Source organism: Tauraco erythrolophus, chromosome 7 (assembly GCF_009769465.1).
Source record: "Tauraco erythrolophus isolate bTauEry1 chromosome 7, bTauEry1.pri, whole genome shotgun sequence".
NCBI lineage: Eukaryota > Metazoa > Chordata > Aves > Musophagiformes > Musophagidae > Tauraco > Tauraco erythrolophus.
In genome coordinates, this window is record NC_141471.1 from 7,537,555 (window position 1) to 7,560,763 (window position 23,209).

The 23,209-nt window shown below is 38.3% G+C and overlaps 1 protein-coding gene across 13 annotated transcripts in view; it reads right to left on the reverse strand.

Moving 5' to 3' along the window:
- Positions 1-23,209, reverse strand: part of KMT2C (lysine methyltransferase 2C) — a 211,770-nt gene that overhangs the window by 52,988 nt on the left and 135,573 nt on the right. For 12 of the 13 annotated variants that reach the window (XM_086614336.1, XM_086614346.1, XM_086614342.1 and 9 more), the window contains 10 exons: positions 22,497-22,613; positions 20,074-20,175; positions 19,789-19,893; positions 18,448-18,629; positions 17,516-17,680; positions 16,806-16,915; positions 10,663-10,728; positions 8,830-9,042; positions 4,407-4,535; positions 2,419-2,538 (listed from right to left, as the gene is read on the reverse strand). In XM_086614336.1, coding sequence (XP_086470462.1) covers positions 2,419-2,538; positions 4,407-4,535; positions 8,830-9,042; positions 10,663-10,728; positions 16,806-16,915; positions 17,516-17,680; positions 18,448-18,629; positions 19,789-19,893; positions 20,074-20,175; positions 22,497-22,613 — 1,309 coding nt within the window. The remainder of the gene's footprint in view (positions 1-2,418; positions 2,539-4,406; positions 4,536-8,829; positions 9,043-10,662; positions 10,729-16,805; positions 16,916-17,515; positions 17,681-18,447; positions 18,630-19,788; positions 19,894-20,073; positions 20,176-22,496; positions 22,614-23,209) is intronic. The other variant, XM_086614345.1, reaches the window with a different exon arrangement.

Sequence of the window (23,209 nt, forward strand, 5' to 3'; positions counted from 1 at the left end):
GCCAGCTGTGAGCTGCCACCTGATCATCTGGGCTCTGGCAGCATGAAATACCGTATGTGATACTAGTCACATCGCTACCTCGTCGTACCTCAACAGCTGAAGGCAGGCCTTGAACTTTCATATCTCCATATCACCTAATAATTGGGTAATTTGAGAGAAATTATAGGTGCTATTCAACCAGATATTTGAAAGATAATTCCACTGAAGTGATATCTCCAAAATCATCAATGTTGAGTTACACATTTCATTTTATTCACTAATTTTTCTCAAATTAAAACTAAAAAAACTTTTTTTTTTAAATCCAAGAAAAGACTGTCATATAAATGATGAACAGGCTAGAAAAAGAAATCTATAAAGAAGCCCTACAAGAAAAATAACACACTTATTCAGCTATCATACTCCAAAGTGGCACTGTTTTTTTAATAAATACAAAAGCACACAGTGTTCGTCAGTCATTCAGTATTCTGTTTCAACAGATCAAGGAAAACGCTGCACGTAAAAGTGGAACTTTTTAAGTCCTGCTACTTCTGTCTTGCCAAAGCTAATTGCATGAAGTTAATGACCCTGGAAGTTATTTAAGAAAATATATTACCGTGGTAGTAAAATCAGCTGTGCTTTGTACTGCAGTGATCTGCTGTACCATATTCAGAGGACAGGGAGTAGAACGAGGCTCACCAACACTGTGAGCTCTGCATTGTTTGAGAGTGAGCTTCTGCTGAGAAAGGGGGTGGAACATGACAAGGGTACCAAAAAACTTGGTAAGGCTGATCGGAACTGGCAGCTGAGAAGTAGGCTCTCAGCAAGCTATGATGATTTAATACATACAAAGATTTTCTGAGTTATTTGTTTTCTTTCTGAATCATTTTTTCCTTAACAAGCAAGTGTGCCTGAGCAGCAAAAAGCTCAAACTTTTAACTGAAAACACAAATACTGCTTTTTAACAATATGCATTGTACTGTTAGCTAGAATGGGGAATTAATTTCTTAGGAATTTTATTTTTTTTTTTACTTAAAGGAGCAGATCCCCATAAAAATTAAAACTTTAAAGCAAAATTTTCAGGACTACCTGAAACAACGTAGTATATTATACCAAAATAATATTTAGGAAGCAGAAGAATATAGCTATAACACTCATATTAAACAGAAAGTAAGCTCTGTATCTGAATAGGGGACCCAACTAGAGTACCAGGTTGCACTGGTGAAAGAAACATCTGTTGGCTTCATAAAGTAGTTCTAAAAATGCAAGCAAGGACAACATTTAACTACTAGTTTTTAACACTGCCTGGATGCTATAGTAAAGATCTGGTCTCCACCATGTTGTAAAAATATATACCAAGAGACCAATCTGGCTCTGAAAATGTTAAAAACTCAATAGCTAAACAGACAGGAGAGAATAACAGGAGAAATCAAAGACCAGAGTCTTCTAACTGAGATGGTGTCAGCTAACTTTTAGAAGCAGCTGCCTCCTTCGACTGACTTTATAGGAAACAGGCTCTGAACTAAACATATTCCACATCTCATCTTAATGATACCTCAATATTTTCCAGATTAGGTAGTGTGAACAAATCCAGACACATGAAATAATTTAGTCTAACCACACATAGCAAGCAAGAGAACAAGGACCATAAACAAAGACTGACTTCTTGTGAGGTGCCCAACCTACTGAGTACTACAGTGTCAGAGCAACACAATGGCTTTGCCATTGTAGAGTAGGATTCTTCAGTCCTGGAAAAGACAACTACTGATGGGGGAATATTACACCCATCTAGAAAATCCTTCTGTATTACAAATTAATAGAGAATTTTACTTTTTAAAATCATCTTTCATAACATGAAATGCGAGAGTAGCTTATGAAACTTTCAGATATCCAGTTTAAAATGAAAAGGAATTATTTCTTCATGCAACAACTGTGTATCATTGAAGTCACTAAAATAGGACTTTCCAGAGCATAAATAGATACATAAAATATCAGACACATTTGTGGAATGGAACACTGTTGAATATTAAAGCTGATGGTCTAGAAGACACCTATGGATCTGGACTACATCTGGAGGAAGGCGTATCAGAAAGAGGATTGCTCTAAACCTTCCTGGTTTCTTACACTTCTGTCTTCTACTGGTCAAAGCTAGACTAAACAGAGGTCTGAGACAACACAGCAGTCCTTAATAATCCTCAGTATTTAGCTGCCACAGCAGCCTCCAATTAATTGTTTCAGTTTCTTTGCTAATCACGGATTCTGTTGACATTACAAGTATGTAGAAATGTGTATTTTCATTTGAATTAATAGAGTCATCATGGCAAACACAAAAAACTTTTTCCTTCGTAACACATCTCTGGACAGAATTGTACATTGATGAGTTGCATTATTTGTATTGCATTAAGCATGAACAAAAACTTTGAAACAAGTTTCTGCAGTTACCTTCATCTCTGCCAGGCAACTGCTCAGAAACAGATCCAGAAGAATCCTTCCTGGAGAGAGATCTTTTAGTCTTCCCCTGCCCCGTACGGCTTCTCTGACGTACCATAAATCCACCAATACCTAATAAGGAAGCAAAAAAGCAGTATATTGGTTAAAACTATGTTTCACAGTAAGAAGGAAAGTCAAGATTATTCTGCAGGTAAAGGGGACTAGTGCATCTGTAGAGGTCTAAGAATGAATCTGAGACACTCAAGTTTTCATTCAGAGTTTTATGAAACATTTCTGAATTTTAATGTCTCGTAGGTATATACATAATTATCAGAAAGGATCAGAATTTTAGGACTGTAAAACAACCATAAGAAGTTCAAATCACCAAACCTGGCAACTTTCAGATGTTGGTTTTCCCCTTCCTTGACAAGCTGATGAATTGCTAGAATTAGAAGTCAATCTACCAAATGAAACCTATTAAAGAACCTTAAAGGACCATAAAAAACCTACAAATAGCTCTAGAGAGCCCATCACTCCAAATGATACTAGAAGGAGTTTTCACAAAATAAAAAGATAATTTGTCAACATCATACTGCCTGAAACTCCAGAATCCTTCACTAGAGATTGACTGCAATGCTCCTGACCCTTTACAGTTGGTGCGTATGTATGTAGATGCATCAGGCTCAGTTTTGTTTCATTTTTCAGGGAAATTGTTGCCTGCAAAAAACTAACAGATGGCTGCTCAACTCATGATCCAAAACGACTCCGAGCAAATGAATCTCTCTTCTGTTGAGGACTCAGCAGTGGAAATAAATGGCTTACTGAGGCACATTACTTGTAGAGAGAAAGAAAATCTCTGTTAAGTGATGTGAGCTTGTACCATCTACCACAGGGTGGGCCATGATGGAAGGCAATATTGGGCATGACCTGTTGAGACAGGGCTCTGACTCAGCAGCATGGGAAATGACATGGAGAGGGCAAAAGGTGGTAGAGATCTGTTTAGCTACTGAGAGAGAAGCAAGAGAAACTGGACCATGCTGTATCTCCTGCTTCTTTTCCTTTCTTACTGTATTCCTTGCCTTCACCTCCTCAATCATTTCATGCCTCTGCTCTCCTCCCCTACTATCTTCATAATCAGAGGATACGGCCCATTATGGCAAGCAGGATGGGTGTGCCTGGCGAAACCAGTATTTGTGACTGCAAAGACTACAATCAACTTCTTATCTACAGTAGTGGGAGGGTGCACAATGAAACACAAAATCAACATGTTAACACAGATTCTGAGACATGCCAAGGTGTGTGATACAGGGGCTCTTCAAAAAGCCAGGTGGTATCTCAGCAGATCTTATTATCTTGGGTTCAGTTTTAGCCCTAATGAATGAGAGCTACTTCCTACAGAGGCACTTAAGGTATCTCTAGCTTTTTACGTCTGGAGACAGCTCAAGTGTTTCTGCACCCAGGACACACAGTTAATCCACAGTCAAGATAACTAAGAGTCAACTGCACTAAGAAATTAAAATAAATGAAATCATCCAAAACCCGAATTAATTAAAATTAACTGCCAGAAAAATCTGCAAATATTTGGTAAGTTACTCTTATCAAGTATTTCAGAAAATAAGTAAGATACCTGCAAAAAGTTCTCTCAAGTTCAGATATTGCAAGATATATATATACATACATACATACACACACACAAAAACTGGCCTTCATCAATTATATAAATACAGCACATTTTGCCATCAAGTTAAGAATCAATCCAAGGCACAGATTTGAACTACTATCCAATAATTGACAGCATACTAAGAACAGGAGTACTGCTAAGTAGCAATGTGTGATAAGAGGACTAAAAATTATTTTAAACAGAACAGGGAAAAAAAACTAAAATCGACAATTAGCAGTAGAATATTTCAGAATGCCATAATAGATTTCTTTTTTATATACAGAAAAAAAGTGTTAAAACAAGCAAGAGACATACAATTCTATAAACTATTGTTTCCTACCAGGTCTATATGGTTTTCGCTTCCTTTTTTTAATCCCATCAGCTCCTTCTGCCACTTTGGTATCATCATCCACAGCTTCCCGTTCTGGGCTGGAATCTGATTTTCCATCACAGTCCATAAGATCACCTTCTGCAGAAAAGAGACAATGGTAAATTTATCTGGAAAGGGGAAAAAAGGTACTTTTACAAAATTTCAACATCTGACTGATTTCTGAGAATGGCAGATTTTTTAAAAGGGTGACAGATACACTTACTCTCTAAACATTTTTGGGAAACCCATCCTGTCTATACACAAAGATCCAGTACATACACACGTTTCCTGTGAGGTGATGTCTACACAAAACCAGAGAATAAATGCTCTAGTTACTACATGTGAATCTGAGAAATATTTCTGGTGCCCCTTTCAGAAGCCTGTGCTATTGCATTTTCTAAGTGTCTGAGCAATTTCTAGCCATACATCAAGGAATATGGATACAATTTGCCATGCAAGATACACTGCATTTTGTCTACTGTCCTCCTAAGTTTTGCCTGGTAAGGCTTTTTTTTTATTGAGAAGACAGACCAAAAAACTGCAGCCTGCACTTGGAAGGTAATGTTTAATGACTCTTTGTTGGGAGGGTTCTTGACTTGAAGCCATGTGACTGACTGAAAGCAGACTTATCTACCAAGAGGATTTTGACTTACATAATAGAAAATGCAACCCAAAGGAATTACTCAGCCTTGAAAATGAAGACTGCAATTTTGAGTTAGTTTATAGTCTGTGCGAAACTAGGGTAGAAACAGATGTAAAGTATGATGGCATTTAAAAGCCTTTGGTGTTGAAAAGAGAGAGTTGATTCTGTTCTGACATCCTCAAAATGTCCATACAATAATGACTTTACATCTTCATTTTATTGTAAAGCTTCTGAAATGTTAAATAAACTCTTGCCTCTGAAAAGACACTGGAATTCTGATTGCCTTTTTTGGATTTAGGTGTATAATCTATATGGTCTATACAGTTCTAAGAGGGAGAAATGCTACTACAACAGACAGAACTGTACTCTTTCATAACACTTCTGCTGCGGTAGAACTACAACTGTTTCTCTTCCATAGTCTGGATCACAGACCAGACTTTTCCATCGATGAAGACTTTTCTGAGTTCTACCAACAAAGCTGGTGGCTTGACAATGGCATCTCTCTCTGACCACCACAGCTAATTCCCTCCTTCCCTTAGAAGAGGGAAGGAGGAGAGCCCTCTTTGCAACATGTCCACTTCAGGCAGAAGAGAAACCTGCTTGAGTGCTAACATGTTGTCGTGGGTTAGGCCGCTCCGGCAACCAAAAAACCCTACACAGTCATCCTCCCCCACCCCCAGGGATGAGGGAGAGAATCGAAGAAGAAAAAGAAAAGAGATCCATGGGTTGAGATAAGAACAATTTACTACTACTGCTACCAATATATAAATGTACGGATATGTACAAGGATAAATACATACAAACGAGTGATGTACGGTGTAATTGCTCACCACTCCTTGATCGAGGCCCGTCTCTTCCCAAAGCTGCAATCCCGAAACAGATAAATCCCGATACCGCAATCCCGGATGAATGGGAAGCCCGAAATAGAGAGCAAGAGAGAGAGAAAACACCCCGAGAGTCCGAAAGTGAGAGTCCCAGAAGGGCAAAAAGCCCTTCTTTCCAGCTGACCCTCACTTTATACTGGGCATGATGCTGCATGATATGGAATACTAATTGGCCAGTTTGGCCTCAATCCTAAATCCAAGTACAAATCACAAGGGGAATCGTGGCCCCCCTGTCCCGGCCATGCTCCCCCCTTATCCTTTTGTGCTCCTGCACACTGGCAAGAACATGGCAGCTGACAAGTCCTTGATGTCCCAGTGCCAGCTACAAACATCAGTGCGCTGTCAGTGTTCTTCTCAGAGCGAGCCTCTGAGTAAAACCAAAGCACAGAGCTCTTTTAGCTGCTAAAAAGAAGAGCTAACTCCGTCCCAGCTAAAATCAGGACAACACATGTCCTGCTACACAAAGCAGTATGCCAAATGCTAAACTCCACAGAGGTCCTTCCCATTTACTTACGAAGCATAGCTCTACAAATAATAGCACAAGAGCCACAGTAAGTCTACCAAAGCTGAAGCTCTCAAAGCAAGCTGAACTTCCAAGTGAACTTTAAAACGTGGAAATGCCAAACCTCATGAAAGCCTATAGATGAGATGGTAACAAAATCACCGCAAGCTCAGTTTTCTCAGATACAGTCTCCTTATTCTACCCGGAACTTTAGAGTCAAAGTAAGGGTTATTCTTGTTTGCCTGGAATTACTACCCTATGTCGCTCCAATCAAAGCCATGGCACAGCTTTATTCATCCTGATGTTCACATAAAAATTTTAGATGTTCAGAGAACAGGTACTGATCCACTCTAGAGCACATGTAGTGCTTTCAGGAAATCAAGCCAATGTACCATGCACATGCTGTGCTGTTACCGTCACATGTATGAATGAGGTCTAACTCTCAAAAAGGCAATGAAAGGTGATCAGAACTGAAATTAAAGTCTGTGGAAGCTTTGTCTCTCCCTTTCATACTCTGCTATTACATTTATGTATCTTGTTATCCAGTTGAGAAGGGACACCTATAAAAGCCAACAAGCAGATAATGAAGCTAGACAAAGTTATATGGAAAACAGCACAGGTTTGTAAAAGTAAAGATGATTAACCACTGAAGAAGAAAAAGAAAGGTGGTTAATTCTCTATCTTGATGCCTTCAAACCAAAATCAAAAGCTTTTTCGCTTTCAACAGCCCACCTGATGGACTATATGAAAGTACGAGATGAAATTTAAGAGCCAATGTAATGCTAGGATAATGCACCAAACCCCGTGAATACTGAAGTAAATGAAAGAAAAACAACTAGTTAACTGTTTTAAAGGCTATAAACAAATCAAGAGAAGCTACTATAAAAGTAAATAAATAAATAAATAAATAAGCAACCCAAAACATTTCTAGTCAACAGCAGACAGTAAGAATGTGCTAATCAAACAACGGGAACAATACTTTTATCAACAAGTTAACACTGAAACTGCATGGATGGTTAAACTAGCCAGTTATCTCAAGTACACTCTCTTTATCGCAAAAGAACTTCTTATGACATTTAATCTGATCAAGAAGGAGGCAATGTTGCATAAACAGAAAGCACTTTAGATTGTGGTGAGGTGGGCTGCCCATGTGCCTCTGTCCCTCTTGTAACAGATGCCTGCATGACTAATGTAGTGACTTTCGCACCTGCCATTTAAGTAAACCTTTCCCCAGGGCACAGATTAACACCTATTCTACTAACACACTTATCAGATGCACAGCCAGACCATGGCAAACAGGACAGTAGAACGGTATTGCATCATGCTGGCTGCTGTTTCTAGTGTTGAAGAGCTGGGATTTGAAGACTGGGGCTGGCTGCTCCTACATGCTTTCCCTAGTCTCACCTCCCACCTTTGGTCTCCTCTGGCTGGGGCTGCTCTGCTTGCTCAGCTGGAAGAGAAGCAGATGAGACAAGTACTGGTGGCCACTGGGACTAGTGGATCTTTGCTCCATATCTACACTTGTAATAGAAGGAGCTCTCCCCAGGACTTCAATCATTGACTGAAATGTCATCTTCATACAGAGGGATGCATTTGGGTAGGCAGAAGTTAGCCCAGGTCCCTTCATCTCTCATCAGCCTTGTAGGCCACAAAAACACTATTAAATCTTCCCCTCCCTCCATATTACACAGATACCCTGTCCTGGAACCTGAAATCCTTCAGTAGGACTCTACATACAGCGTTATCTACTTGAACTAGAGTAACACTCAGAATTCATTTCCAAACTCAAGTTCTTGAATTCTACTTTGGAGATGAGGACAAACAAAATGTTCATTTCATCTATGGAAATACAAGGAAATTATTTTTTTTTCTCAGACTGTCAGGTCAGCCAGTTTCGTTCAGAAACAGGAATACCCTCAGCAAAGAGCTTTTTACTCCACTTTCCCCATTGTTTTAAATCCCAGCTTTACAGTGATCTAGCCATTGCTTTGCTGAGCCAACGCTACCACTTTCAAACAGCATTTGCACTGAATTTGAGAGCAAATTCAAATACTCGTACTCAGTGAGCACCCAGTATTTCCCATAGGCAAGCCAAAGATTAGACAAAAAAGCAACTCGTATTTTCAGTGTTGTCACCCTTAAAAATGTGTTTCCTATAGCAGGAATGACCCATAAACACAAGAAGAAAAATCCCTGAAATGGACAACAATGAGCCATGACTATTGTTCAGGTAATTTCCATAAAGCACTCTGTACAGAACATATCACAGAGTATCGGTATGATAAAAACTTCCAGGGATATCTGCAGTACACACACGGACTGCAATGCTCCAAGATCCAAGACATGCCAAAAGTAGACTGCTACCTCTACTGTCATCCATCTCCCCATCTCTTGAGTGTTCAGACTGGGCATCTGGAGGTGTCTGAAGTACGGCCACGCTGTTCTGATTTATAATCTTCAGTTTAAGCTTTGGTTTCGTCCGTTTTCTTCTCGGTACTGTAACAGTTAGGCTCTGCAACTGAGACATGCCGGATTCTGTCAAGCAGACTCCATCCTGGGTGTATGTCTTCGGTGGGTCTATAAAAGTTAAATGAATCATAACAGCAATATAAAACTTTTTAATTTACAAGGCTTAGACTTTCAGGAATGGCACTTTTAAGAGCTAATAATTCACACGTATGGAGCTGATTCGTGAGTGAGGAAATTGGTATAAATAAAACAGATATCTGATACTGTCTTATACGTTACAGTTACAGCTTTATAATTTAGAGTCTGATGTCAAATCCATCAACAATTTACTATACTGCAACAAAACAACTTACATAATGGACTCATTAGAAAGAACAACTTGATTATGGAAACTAGTGCCTTGCAGGGTATTTCTGGATCCCTGGCACTGACAGAAAACCATGTAAGTCTTACTTTAGGTCCCTGTTGCTTATTGGCTCAGGCCTCCACCCAGCCCTCAGCATCCTACCTTCATTTTATCGATGACCTTAAGCCTCCCTGAACTCTGGCTAACTCAGGCAATTTATTAGCCCTATTTCATAGGCAGACAAAAAACAATTTATATCAAGTGAGCTGTTCAAGATCAAATTGGAAATCATGGGTAGAACCCAAGTCTCTCAAGACCTGCAAGGCTGTTTCTTCCTCGACCTGTTACACAATTGAGTCTACCAATAAACTCATGCGCTCCTTAATGCCCAGAGAAGTTGTGGATGCCCCATCCCTGGAAGTGTTCAAGACCAGGTTGGATGAGGCTTTGGGCAACCTGGTGTAGTGGAGGGTTTCCCTGCCCATGGCATGGGGGTTGGAACTAGATGATCTTTAAGGTCCCTTCCAACCCTAACCATTCTATGATTCTATGATTAATTCAACGTGTAGAAAGGTGCTACCACCTGTGCTGGGGCCCTGCAAGTGAAGGTTTGGGAACTTTCAGAGAATTACCAAATAATGATGCTTCTGCTTTTTGGAGCCAATAATGATTTGATAACACAATTTTTGAAAACATACAAACATGATAACTTTTGTTCTCTTTAACAAAAAATATTTTCTTATGTAACATCTCACACCTCAAAACACAGCTGGTTCTGAATACAATTCTTCCCAGATGACTGTTTTCTTATGTTGAGCTAAAAAAGAGTGTTTGCTTTAAAAAAATCACATCTTTTTTTCAGATTGAAGATTTGAAGGGAGAACCTTCTCTCCGAACTACACTTGTGTTGTATCAAATGGAAAAAAATTCTGACGTGATGGAAGCGGTCCTAACATGATGGGAGCTGCTAGGTACTATCATTATAAAAAGTGACTTGTGAGTAGGCTTGTCAAGATTATAAATTCCTAGCACAAACCAGACAAATACAGAAAAGTTGCATCCTCCTACAGCTCGAGCCTGTAAACATTTGTGTACATGCTTGACTCAGCCCCACTGTGCTATCACCACTAATATTAAGGCAAGCAACCAAGTCTGCAGGATCAAAGCATAATTTAAAGTAATTATTATAGTGCAGGTATGGCAGGCAAAAGAGAAGAAAGAAGAGAGAATGAGGGGGGAAAAATGAAAAGCATGCTACGGTAACTGAAGGATAGTTAATGCTGTGTGTTATAAAATCATAGAAAAAGGAATTTTTGTCTCATGTAAAAATATACCCTTGAAATATGCTAAATGATCAAAGATTAAGTATTTATATTCTTTACCTAGTTCTTTTGATTTTGAAATAATCTGAGCTCCAACTGATGAATCACAACAGTCCAAAGAAGGCACTGAAAAATATAAGGAAAATCATTTCAACTTTTAAATATGGTGACTTGATTTAAACTGAAGCTACCAATTAATTTTCCTTCAAATGGTTCCATTAAACTCCCTAATTTATACTGTTGGCAACACTCACTAGCACTTCTAAAATAAAAGTGCTTTTCAGCGCCACAGAAGATGTGACTACAAAACAAGCCTGACACAAACTGAAGCTCTCTGACTTCCTAGAGCCAAGTATGGCATTGGAACAGTACTGAACTCGATGGTAAATGATCTCCTTCTGCTGGACCAAGGGCAAATGAATACACTCAATCTACTGGATTGGAAAGTAACCTCTACACTGGTCATTACGTCCAGGTTCTGCTGACCTAAGCATGAAAAACGGGAGGGCTTTGTGAATCGGGTATCAACCACTGTCAGATTTCCCCAAGGAGGGGCAGGCACACTCCGACAGCTTTGCACACAAGACTCCAGCTATGTCTACACTGTCAGGTCTCTTATAGAACATATATGAGAAACAAAATAAGGCTGATAGATCTGAGAACAGATATCTGATATATGACTTGTTGAAGTTAGATAGAGTAATTCTTATTCAAGATAAGAATATCAATAAATGGAATAGCAGAAACAATTTAAAAACTACAGTTTGTGCACTTCAGAAAAGCACTGGAAGAGTGTGACTGAACAAACAATGACCAAAATGTCCTACAACACTAGGCTACTCTTGTTGTGGGTAGAAATGCTCTTCCCATCTGCCTTAATTACAATAACTGTCATCATCCAAAGTTGGAGTGAGCCCAGAGGAGGGCCAGGAAGATGATCCGAGGGCTGGAGCACATCTCCTATGAAGACAGGCTGAGAGAGTTGGGGTTGTTCAGCCTGGAGAAGAGAAAGTTCTGGGGAGAATTTCTAGCAGCCTTCCAGTACCTAAAGGGGTCCTACAAGAAAGCTGGAGAGGGATTTTTTACAAGGGTATGTAGTGATAAGACATGGGGCAATGGCTTTAAACTGAAAGAGGGGAGATTTTGATTACAGATAAGAAGAAATTCTTCCCTCTGAGGGTGGTGAGGCACTGGAACAGGTTGCCCAGAGAGGCTGTGGATGCCCCATCCCTGGAAGTGTTCAAGGCCAGGTTGGATAGGACTTAGAGCAACCTGGTGTAGTGGAAGGTGTCTCTGCCCATGGCAGGGGGGTTGGAATGAGATGATCTTTAAGATCCCTTCCAACCCAAACCATTCTATGATTCTATTAACCTGTGATGTGCAGACTAGAATTTTAGTATTAGTAGTGACTTTACAGAGATTATGTAGACAGAGTAAGTGAAGTGAAAATTAGAAGCTTCTATCTCACAAATACTGAGAACTAGAATCAGAAAACCTGTTAGTTTGGCATGGTTAGCACTACCATATAGGCAAGTTTATCCATGTTTTTTTCTATTTTGCCTAAAAATCTTACCCATGTTGAATTTAAGACTCAAACACGTGGAGTATTTACTTTGCATTTGCCACACAAGATGAGACCACTGAGGCAAAGCACGGGTGGGAGGCTCAGTATTTCTCAGGCATGTCAGAGCACGGCACACTGTGTGTATGCTGCTGCTGGCCATCTCACACCCAATATGAGAGTCGAGGCAAGACTAGGATAAGCACAAAAGCTTTCCAGCAACACTTGGATTCTTTGCTAAATCAAATAACAAATGTAAAATCTAGAGGATGTTTTCTAAGCATATAAAAAACCCAAGGAAAGTCAAACTTTGTCTTCAAAAACTATAGTTCTTCAAAAGTTTTATGTAAGGTGTAACTAAAATATATGATATCATCTACAGAAAACCAATATTCTATGCAATTAGTAAATGAAAGCAGCCTATGAGAATTACTGAAAAATTGATAAACAGGAGTGGAAGCAAAAGACAAGGAAGAAAAGAGACTGAAAATGAGATTTTGAAAGACACAATGAGCTGGAGAAGAACAAAAAAATATGGGACAAGCTGCAGGATGGAAGATATTCAAAAGCTCTGAATCAAAACAACAGAAAAAATGCAGATTGTAAGAAATACTCAAAGCGGAAGCACAGGTCATCCGTTCACTTAATTAGTTATAATTTACAAGATGTTTTAAGACTGAGATAGCAATTATTGAATTGGAATCTAAGGTAAACAACGAATTCAGAAAGGCAGCTGTGAATGGGAATTTGAAATCCTTATTTAAAAGTCAAACAACAGGGAATGTTCTTTTGGTCCAAGTCAGATTGTGAACAATTTTAGCTTTGGAGAAAGAACAGAGTTGAAATAGTCAAATAAACAAGCTGATAGTGACTGAGGTAAGGCCTTCAGAGACCGACTCACAAAAGCTGCACAAACAAACAGTGTTTGAAGACAGTATCAAACAGACTTCCAGAAAAGGAGCTAATTAGAGTGCAGACTAAGAATTAAAATCAATAAAATGGATAACAGAGGAACAGAGTACTGTGAGAGAAAGACTGTTCAAGGGGAAACAAAAAATTAAAAATTGAACAAAAAAGTGCTTTCTGAGACACTCAGCTAAGTTTAACCGAAATTATTACGCGTATTTGCAAAAGGGTTTAAATATGCTGAATATCGTACAGCATTTAGTAGCTTCAGTTGAAAACAAATAATTGCACAGAACACAATACAATGAGAAGAACCACAGTTTCAAAAAGAAAGGGAGCTGCTATTTGTAAGGCTGTAATAAAAAAGAACAATTCTGGGAAGAAATTAAATCAGCATAAAGGACAGAGCAAAATGGTTGATGTAGAAACACAACACTAACGGAACACCACTGGACACCTGCATAACTGTGCAAGAAGCAGGGATTTATTTGCAAATACAGTAACTTACAAGAACACAGGCGTTGACACAATAAATATGCCAAATAATAAAAAAATTCAAAAGTTAATCTTCTATCATATTGTATTAACTTGTTTTTGCATTCTGTATTTGTAAAGTACATAGAATTAAGTTTCAGAATGAAGAAAAATTTAACTCAGTTTCGTGAAAATTGTACAACAGAGGCTCTTAGCCACAATATGCGTATCACTGCCAGTATTGAGCATCTCTGGATTAGTAAGTGATATGAACTCCTCACTGCCCCTGTGAGTATGCTTGCTTGAGCCACAGGAGGAATACATGCACATGGGCAGCTACCAAAAACTGGTACCAGACCAGCTGTAACCAGCTAAAGAAAACCAGGCAGAGCTGGTCCCTTTGCCTCCTGCAGAGAAAGAAAAACAGCACTAAGGGAGGAGGATGCCGGAGTATGGGGATGGAGAGAGGATGGGAATAAGTGAGGAAGGGATGACATTTGCAGACGGGGCATTTGACATACAAGGGCAAATGACAGAAAGGCAGAAGTGATGGGGTAGATGCTCAAGAATTGCTTGTCTAGGAATGAACGTAGGTGAGAGATGCACACACCTCTACTGAATGTGCAGGAATTACAGCACAGAGGAAAAGCTGCTGCTACCTAGAGCAGCTGCTAGTATCCACTCATGATAATGCCCAAGAAATCTAAATTAGAAAATATTTTCTGCAAGGCACAGCAATACGCTGGGGGACACATGTAACTTGATACCATACTAAAAGGAATCTGATAAAACGCTGATCAGAGATGATTATTTCAAAAGAATCTAGTAATGAAGGTTTATGGTATACGACTTTGGAGCAAATCTTAGCACATTCTGGCTTTTGATAGTTATGTAGGTTCAAGAAAAAAGAACCTATTTATCTTTTATTTCTGCTTCCTAAAGAAGATGACTGTGTAAGATTATCAGATATGCACCTGATGTTCTTAAGATGAGATAAGGAAGAGCTCTCACAAATTTAAAGTTTCCATATCCTGAAGTGAGAAAAATGGAAGCTCTTTCTCAATGTCTACATGCTAGAAGTATTTATTCATTACAGCAGTAAACCTGCAATATATTGGTAAGTTACTAGGTTGAGGGGCTCTTGCCTGTTTTAGAAAGAAAGAAGTTAAAAAACTTGTAATAATATTTGCAACACATTTGTAATGCATGAAATGGAAAAAGCAAGAACCATCCCAATAAGAATCCCATGATACGGTACTTTTAAGAAGCTTTCTACTGTTAACTCACATCTGTTTCTCTAAGTTTATCAAATGTTTATTGTTCTCACCTTGAAACAAAACTTATAGAAAATTTTCAAAGGAGTAGTAAAAGAATTAATGAAAGACTGAAACATTTCACATAAAAGTACATGCAAATATTTCTATGAACATGCACCAAACAACATATTCAGACATGCAATTGTGCAAATGTACATGTGTTAAAGAGATATTATATATACTGAGTCAAAACATGAAAGAAGAAGCAGAGAAACTTGTCTTATAAAAAAGGTGAAAAAAAACTGTGAAGAAAGCTTGGAAACTCCCTAACAGGTCTTGCAGGACTGGTTCCTATTCCTCAAAGACAAACCTAAGCAACACAACTTCATGAAGGTGTGCAGGAAGGACTAACTTATGCCTGGAAGTGAAACACCTCTGATGTCATCTCCTGAAGTTGTTCTGTCGCACATATTAAGGGCTTTAATTATCTCTAAAGGTAGCTCTGCCAGCTCGAAAAAGAAAGGAAGAGGCAGTATTTCTTACTCGGACCTTTTTGGTTTAAATACCCAAAGCTTACTACCAAAATAAACAAAAATCTGTGTGATATCTGCGAGTTTCTTGTTTTTCTCACTTATAAAACCCCTTTCTTTTTTAATTTGTGAAAGATCTCAAAAAAGGAAGTGACTTGTGGAAATATGTAAGCGTTAAGTCATTCTTACTTCTAACAGCGACAAAAGTGGGATACTTGAAAGTGTTCCACAGCCATGCGTACTTGACAAGGGAGCACATAAACCTCCAAGGCCATGTCAGTAAGTCACAACTCCTGCCACGCTGCTATGAGGACATGCCAGTGTAAAGGGACGTTAGATGTTCCATTGAACTTTTCTTGGCAGACCCCTCGAATGCATGCCTCATGGTATCTTCAGTCCTGATCAGGAAAGCCAATCTTAAGACACCTTCTTGGTGTGTATGAATATTTCTTGAAACATTTGCTTAGTTCTACCTTCCTTCTACCATGCTCTCATGATTGGATTAATATGAACACTTTAACGTGCTATTATGCTAAAAATGGGTATAGGTGTCAATGCTCTGGTAAAGTAGTAGACTGAAGCAGAAACTCCTGTGAGCTGACATGCGGAGAAACCAGACCTGGCATACCACCCTTGTAGCAAGACCACAAATCATGTAATAGGCCAGTCTAATCACTGACAGACCACTCACAGTAACGTCAACCAGTACCATCCCACAGAACCAGATGCTGTAGCTGTGCTTAAAGAAAAAACTGCAGCAACCTCAGCTCCTGACGTACCACTGCTACGGAACTGTGTAACACAGACTAATGAGGAAGTTGGTGCGTATATTCACTGATAACATGTGCAGAGAAAAGCAAAAAACTACACATTTTAACTAACAAGAAAGTGGTGACTCCTGAGCAGGAAGGTACGGTGAATTCTTTTGAAGACTGCAGTGAGGGAGGAAAGCACTGATCTTAAATACTGGGAGAGCTGAGGGAGTGGCATTACTAAAACATGAGGGAGGATGGGGAGAATGCTTATATGGACTGTTGTTACAGCTACTGCTGCTTCAAACAGCCTCAAAGCATCGAAATATAAAAAAGTTTTTCTGCTGGGAATCAATTTTCAGACTTGGAATTGATTTTCAGATTCTTCTGCAGTTAATAACTTTAGAGAACTGAGCTTCAATTCACTTGACAAAATGAGATGCCTTTTACCTTTTCAATACCAAATGCTTTTAGTAATTCACCCAAATTATCTTCAAAAAAAATCTATCCAGAATTCCCCCTGCTACGTTTTCTTTAGCCTTGCAGCCAATCACTAGAGGTTGCGAAAGAGCTGAGGACACTTCCAGAAGGCCTTTAAAATAAACATGAAAAATCTTGTTTCTACCATGAGCCCAAACTTCACCAGAGAAAACAACCATAACACATTCCCAAACCTACTTATTGCAGTGTGCAATCCTGCCATTGGTTTCCATTGTCTTCTTACCGTTTGTCGGTGGTATGTATGGCCTACAAATGGTACAGTCAAAACCCATATCAGCTATGTTTTCCACTTCCTCCTCTGTGTTTAAGTTCTGACAGATTGCATGCATCCATCTAGAAATTAAGTGGGGGAAAAAATACAATTTAAAGGAAATATGTGGTGTTTTAGGAGACCCAAATATCAGTATACGGTCCACGTAAATGTGAAATACTTGTTTAGTTTAAATTCTTTTAGGGAGAAATGATGAATCAGGTGCTCCATACATAGCATTCCTCTACAGTGGTGTGTGTTAAATACTGTATATACAGTATCAAATTACCTATTTCCTTTCACAGGAAGGAAGTCTCTATAAAACAATGTCCCGGAAGCAAATATGTCTTAGTATTATAAATTTCTCCTTCTATTGCCATCATTTTAACTACTCACTTGATACAATGTAGATATAGCCTCAAAACAACAGTCTTGCAAGGCAAATTACATTTATTTTTACAGAAGGGGGAAACGAGGCACAGAATGATTAATCAATTTTCCCAGAGTCGTACAGTTAAGTCTGTGGTACAACTAGGAATGAACTAATAAGAGATTTCCGAGACTCAATCCAGTGCTCTTTACCACAAGACCATTCCCTTCATCTTTATGCTTTCACATTAGAGGAAAAAATTTTAAAATAAGCCTTAAGCAGGAAAAACTTGTAAAATATTAGAAATCCTTACCGATCACATTGTCTACACTGAATTATAATCTCTTCATCCCTGTAAGTGCGATAGCAGATTGGGCAGGTAGACAAACTTGCGCAGGGAGCACACTGTGTGTAATTATTTTGCCATTCACATCTTAAACCTGGAGAAGTTGCTCCACAGTGTCTGCACCAAACACACCTGCAGAACAGACAAAATGATCTATTACTTTCAGTTCACAGGAAGATTATTTTGTGGCTTTAAAACCTTCCTACTTAGAACTGGGTGAGCGATTAAGTTTTACATCACTAACCATTGAGGGGGCAGGGCAGAACTCATTTCAGGTCAAACAGTATTTTAATTGAATGAAAATGGTATTATTCAGATTTTGAACATTACCAACATTTTTGTTTACTTTTTAGAAAAAGTTCCTAAGAATTCCCTTCAATCTGCAAAAATAGGTAGATGAGTGTTTGTAACAGCTCAACAGGTCAAAGGAGTTCCTGCTTCCAGTTGCCATTCACTTTGAGGTAAGGAGACTCAGCTATGTGAGAGGTCTATTTTGTCTGTGTTTCACCCAAGCAAAATGGATTGTTTTCAGAGGGTTTTATTTTGAGAACAATTTGGTGAAGCATCCATTCGTTTTTCCAACTGAACACTGGAAGGAATGTTCCAGTGAATGTAAAATGGATTTTTTTGGCTAAGAGTTTCAAAGAAAATTTTTGTCCACCTCTACTTACTTGGCTTTTGGCATGAAGAAACGGTATTAAGAGGAGATAACAGTTTCCCTATTAAATTGCTTAATTCAATGAAACAATTCAAAAGTATTTTGCTTGCTCTGTTTAATACACCTGACTCAAGTACAATTACAACATTATTACAGTTCAATTGACGTTGCAAATATGAAGTGACAAAAAGAAACAAAGGAGGCCAGCAGTCAATACTTCTGACCCCAGAACGAAACACACCATTTGCACTTCCAGCCTCCCTTCGGAACTGTCTGCAGGGGTGGATCTAAGCAGTACGTGTGGTAGCTGATGTCGCAGTCATCGCAGAGGAGTAGTCTTCCTGGATCCGTCGCTTTCCCGCAGGCTTCACACACTGTGCACTCCAGGCACCTCCAACCTTTGCTAAGCACCACTTTAGTAATCTGCAAATGGCAAGGTGAAAATTATTTGAAAACTGCTCGATGAAGTGCGATCGCTGTATAAATTAAGGTCTGGCTAGTGGAGCACAGGATGCTCTTCTGTGCACATGATCCACATCACAAGTAGCTGTTTATCAATTAGACTTTCTGAAGCTTCAATAATTGGGAATGGATTAAACAGAAAGGAACTGTAATTACGGATAGCTGATACTGTTCCAGAATATGATTGCTTCAGATAAACTAGCCTACCAGAGAACATATCCTCCACTGGATCTACATGTAGGACAGTTTACTCCTTACAGGAGTCACTGCTCCTGTTAGGGATGAAGGAGAACACACAGCTGTTTTTTTCCAGCTATGTAGTAAAGCCAGGATTCAGGTCGCTACAAATCCTGTATCTTTCCTAAATTACGTGCGACAACCAGTGCTGGTCTGAAGCAAACAACTAATTTATTGTAATTAATACACAATGTAAGATTAGTACGTAAACACAAAGCCAAATTATAGTTGCATGAAATACACATACGGCATTTTGTAAAGTACATTTAAAATAAAGTTTTGTGGCGTTTCAATAAATCCCACTTTTACATAGAGGTACTTATATGACAAACAATAAAGAGCGTATAGTGTATATATTGCAGTAAATAGTTCATTATTTGCTTGCTAAGTCATCTCCTACTATTCAAATTGAATTTTCACACATTCTCTCCTAGACTAATGAATGTAAAATGTATTAATTAACCACTCCAACTGCTGTCAATTCTGACAGCCAACAGACAAATTGAATCAACTAAACCTTATGCCCCTAGTAAACGAAGACGCCGTATAATTTTTTTTCTTTGTTTTTAATTCTACTTGTATTTAGGTTTTAAGCTTATATCTCAAACTGTTATTTTAACCAACTGCTGGATTAATCAGTGCTATTTATGGTTGTGAAATCACAGAAAGGTTAATTTCTCTTGAGGCAATGCATACTATAAAATGACATTTAATTAAAGTCTTTCACAAGATGCATACAAATAACGGTCACATTAGCTGATGAATATCTAACAAGTTAATGACTCCCCTAATTACCACAAAACCAAAGGCAGCATAGTGCTATTAAAGTACAATATGAAAACAGTGTAATCAAGTAATTTTTTTATGTAACAAAAGCACTCACCTTAATACTGACACAGTACGGATGGTAACACTGACCACATTGAGAACAGGCAAGCAACCTGCCCTCAGCACCTTGGCCAAAACTCCCACAAACTACGCACATATCCTGAAATGATAGAAGAGAACAAGTTTTCAACATGTGCTGGACACTAAATTTTGAAAACACGTTAACTCTAAAATCCAAGTAGTTTGCTGTATAATTTAAGTCCTAACAAGGACGTTCATTTACTTTTTTCTAATTAAAAGCAGAGAAACAAAATGAAAACATAGTAACTATTATCCTAACCTGATGGAGAGTGAACTTGTCACTGTTAGAGAAGAGGACAACTGTATTATGCATCGAGTTTTCTTCCTCATCTTTATTAGATGAAATATCCATAGTTGTGACCTAGTAAAAAAAAACACATCACATAAAGAGCAAGCACTTCACATTTTCTAAGATATGAGACAAGATGAAGTTTATTCTCTAAATAAGTTTTTAAAATATTACTAGAGAATACAAGCTTTGCAAATATTTATTCATACAGTATGAACTTTCATAAAAAGCTACCTTCATCAGAAATTACTATATTAATTCACGTTTTCACATCAGTACAAGCATCATCACTACTTCAGTTTTACAGACGCTTTCTCTTCCTCTCCTTTGTTCACTTTTCCACATTACCCTACTGTACTTTAAAATGCAAATGGAAGGAAGGAGGTGTTCTAAGAAAAAAAAAATTACTAAGCAGAAATTGTCGTACTGTGACCAGTCTGCTTTGTTCCCTATATATAAACACTGAAGGTCGTCTCATCAAAAAGCTTATTCCAGAGATATACTTTTGAGTATTAATTCAAAGAGCAATTGCAGAAGTGTGATTTGTCTAAATATTGCCTAAAATGTGGTTTAGCTAATGTTCCAAATATGTTACGAGGGATAAGTTCTAAAGTTTCAATAGTTAAGATACTCTCCATAAGCAGTTTCTTTATGAGGCTTATCTATCTTGCCCATAAAAACTCGCACTGAACTTTAAACAGCTGTTTTGATCTCAATCCATAAGCTCTTACTGCAGACAGTCGTTCTCCTTTTGGTCAGGAGATTGTTACTCTGACCTGTCCTTTATTAATTCAGTGTACATATGTACATATAGCTTCTCAGGAAGTACAAGAGAAAAAAAAAAAAGAATTCCACTGTATTCTGACTTTCAGGCAAATCTTGCTGTGCAGAATTTGCTATCCATGAATTTAAATTAACAGGCTTAACTATTTACTCTCTGAACCAGTAGCAGCCACGGAAGTTTGGAAGATACGAGTCCAGAGTTCTATACAAAAGAAGAAATGCATGACAGAGAAATAGAACTTTGTTTTACCAGTTGTTCTGGTAAAACATGAGTTATTTCAAAGAAAAAAAAAAAAAAGTGGGTTATTTTAAAGACAGTTTAAGTCTTACACGATAGTTTTGTTTAAATAATAATTTAAACATTTTACAAATCCAAACATCACTCTAGAGACAAATGTAAATATAATTACAACAGCTACAGGAACCCTTCTGATACATTGTTGCTGAAAATCAGCATTTACTGAGAAACAGCTAAAAAGGCAACATATTGTTAACACATTTTAATTACTGTGTGGTTGAGAGCACTGCAGCTGTAACTAACCATTAACCAAAAACCACCCAAAACACCTCTTGATACATTCAGGGAGAGTTTTTCCCTGGTGTGTGTTTCCACAGGTTCCACAAAGTTCTTGGAATTGCTTGCACATGCAAAAGAGCAGAATTTGAAGGACTGGATCACCACAATTTTGATGCTTGCTTAATGATAACCGTGCCTCAGCTCGTGTTAACCTGTAGCTGCCATCTTCCCCATTTCGAAGATCTACCGAGATATTTCCAAATTTGTGTAGTTCTCAACAGGTCGTGATCCCATGCTGAGTAAGAATGAGTTTGTGCAAAGGGGCTAAAATACTTCCATTTCAGACATTTATCTTGCAAAAGGATGGTCTCTTGGTATTGCTGCCTCCTTCTACTTTATCATCAAACAGCCACATCTCTGCTCTAGAACTCTGAAGCTGCCATTTACTTGACAAGTCAAAGGATCAAATTTCTACAGGAAATTGTGGAGAGTGACGTCCACCTTGTATTTATAGCGACTTACCTAACTCAATATCCTCTGCTCAGTTACAAAAATTTTTAAGAGTTTGTCATATAATATCCAGATCATAAATACCAGAGTATTCCAATAAATTATTATATAGGCAGCAAAAAGTGGTGCAGAGCTGCATAAATTCAAACAGACTGTATATAAGAACAAAAAGAAGCAGCTCTAAAGAGAGTCTGAGGAATTACTTCATAAAGACATAAAAACATAGAAGATCTCTGGTCTCATCTGCTACGGCTGCTGTTACGTTGTTCTGCTCCCCCCTTTTCTGTTGTTCCAGTGAGTGCTGCCTGTACTCAGCGTGTTTTCCATCCAAGGAAATGGAAGTACTTTAAGATTCCCAACAGTTGTCCCTTTAAGAGGCAAGAGCAGCATAAAATTGCCTCAGGTCCATAATGGTACAGTGCTCTCGTTCTGCATCACGCTTGGTAACAGCCAGGCTTTATCAAATACCTCTGATTTTTAGTGCTCCTTGGTTTTATGCAGTATTTTAATACAAGAATTATAACTGAATAAAATTATGTTACATTAACAGACTGCAATACGACTTAAAAATAAATGTTCTTACCCCTGGAATGACTACAGTCCCAACTCCATTTTTCAGTTTTGATCTACCTCTGCCACCTCTTCCTGAAAGACCCGCACCACGTGGCCTCCGCTTCCCTGGGAATCCTGATCCACGGCCCTAATCAATATAAGATTACAATTTAAATGCAACCTGAAGTTCTTCCGTTACATGGGATTCAAACTTGATCAAAGCATCCAGGGAAAACATAAGTAAAAAAAATACCCTATGATTTCAAGTGCGTATGAGCACACTAGACCACAGTCATCATGTCACTGCATAAATCATTGTGAAATACCTTTAACTACTTACATGACATAATATGATCACCTCTATCACCAGCGAGAAAGTAGCCAAAACCAGAAATGTTTGTTTTCTGCTCAGGAATAACTGGAAATACCGAAATGTATTTTTTTTCCATAGTTGCAAAGTATCCAAAATAAATATCCTCTATTCTATGATTCAGTTTTCTTTTCTTTTTAAACAGTCAGCTCAGACAGTCATGGGACTTCTGAACAGGGTCTGGACACTTGATTACTTGCAGTCATAGATGCTTTTCTTAGGCTATGAATAATCAAGCAAACATCGGAATTTATTAGGACTCAATCCTGCTACCAAAGCGAAGTAGGAGCTGGCTACAATAAACTCTCTTAAATCGGCAGATACAGAGAGCTTTTTATTTTAATTATACCAATTAAACTCAGATCAACATTTTC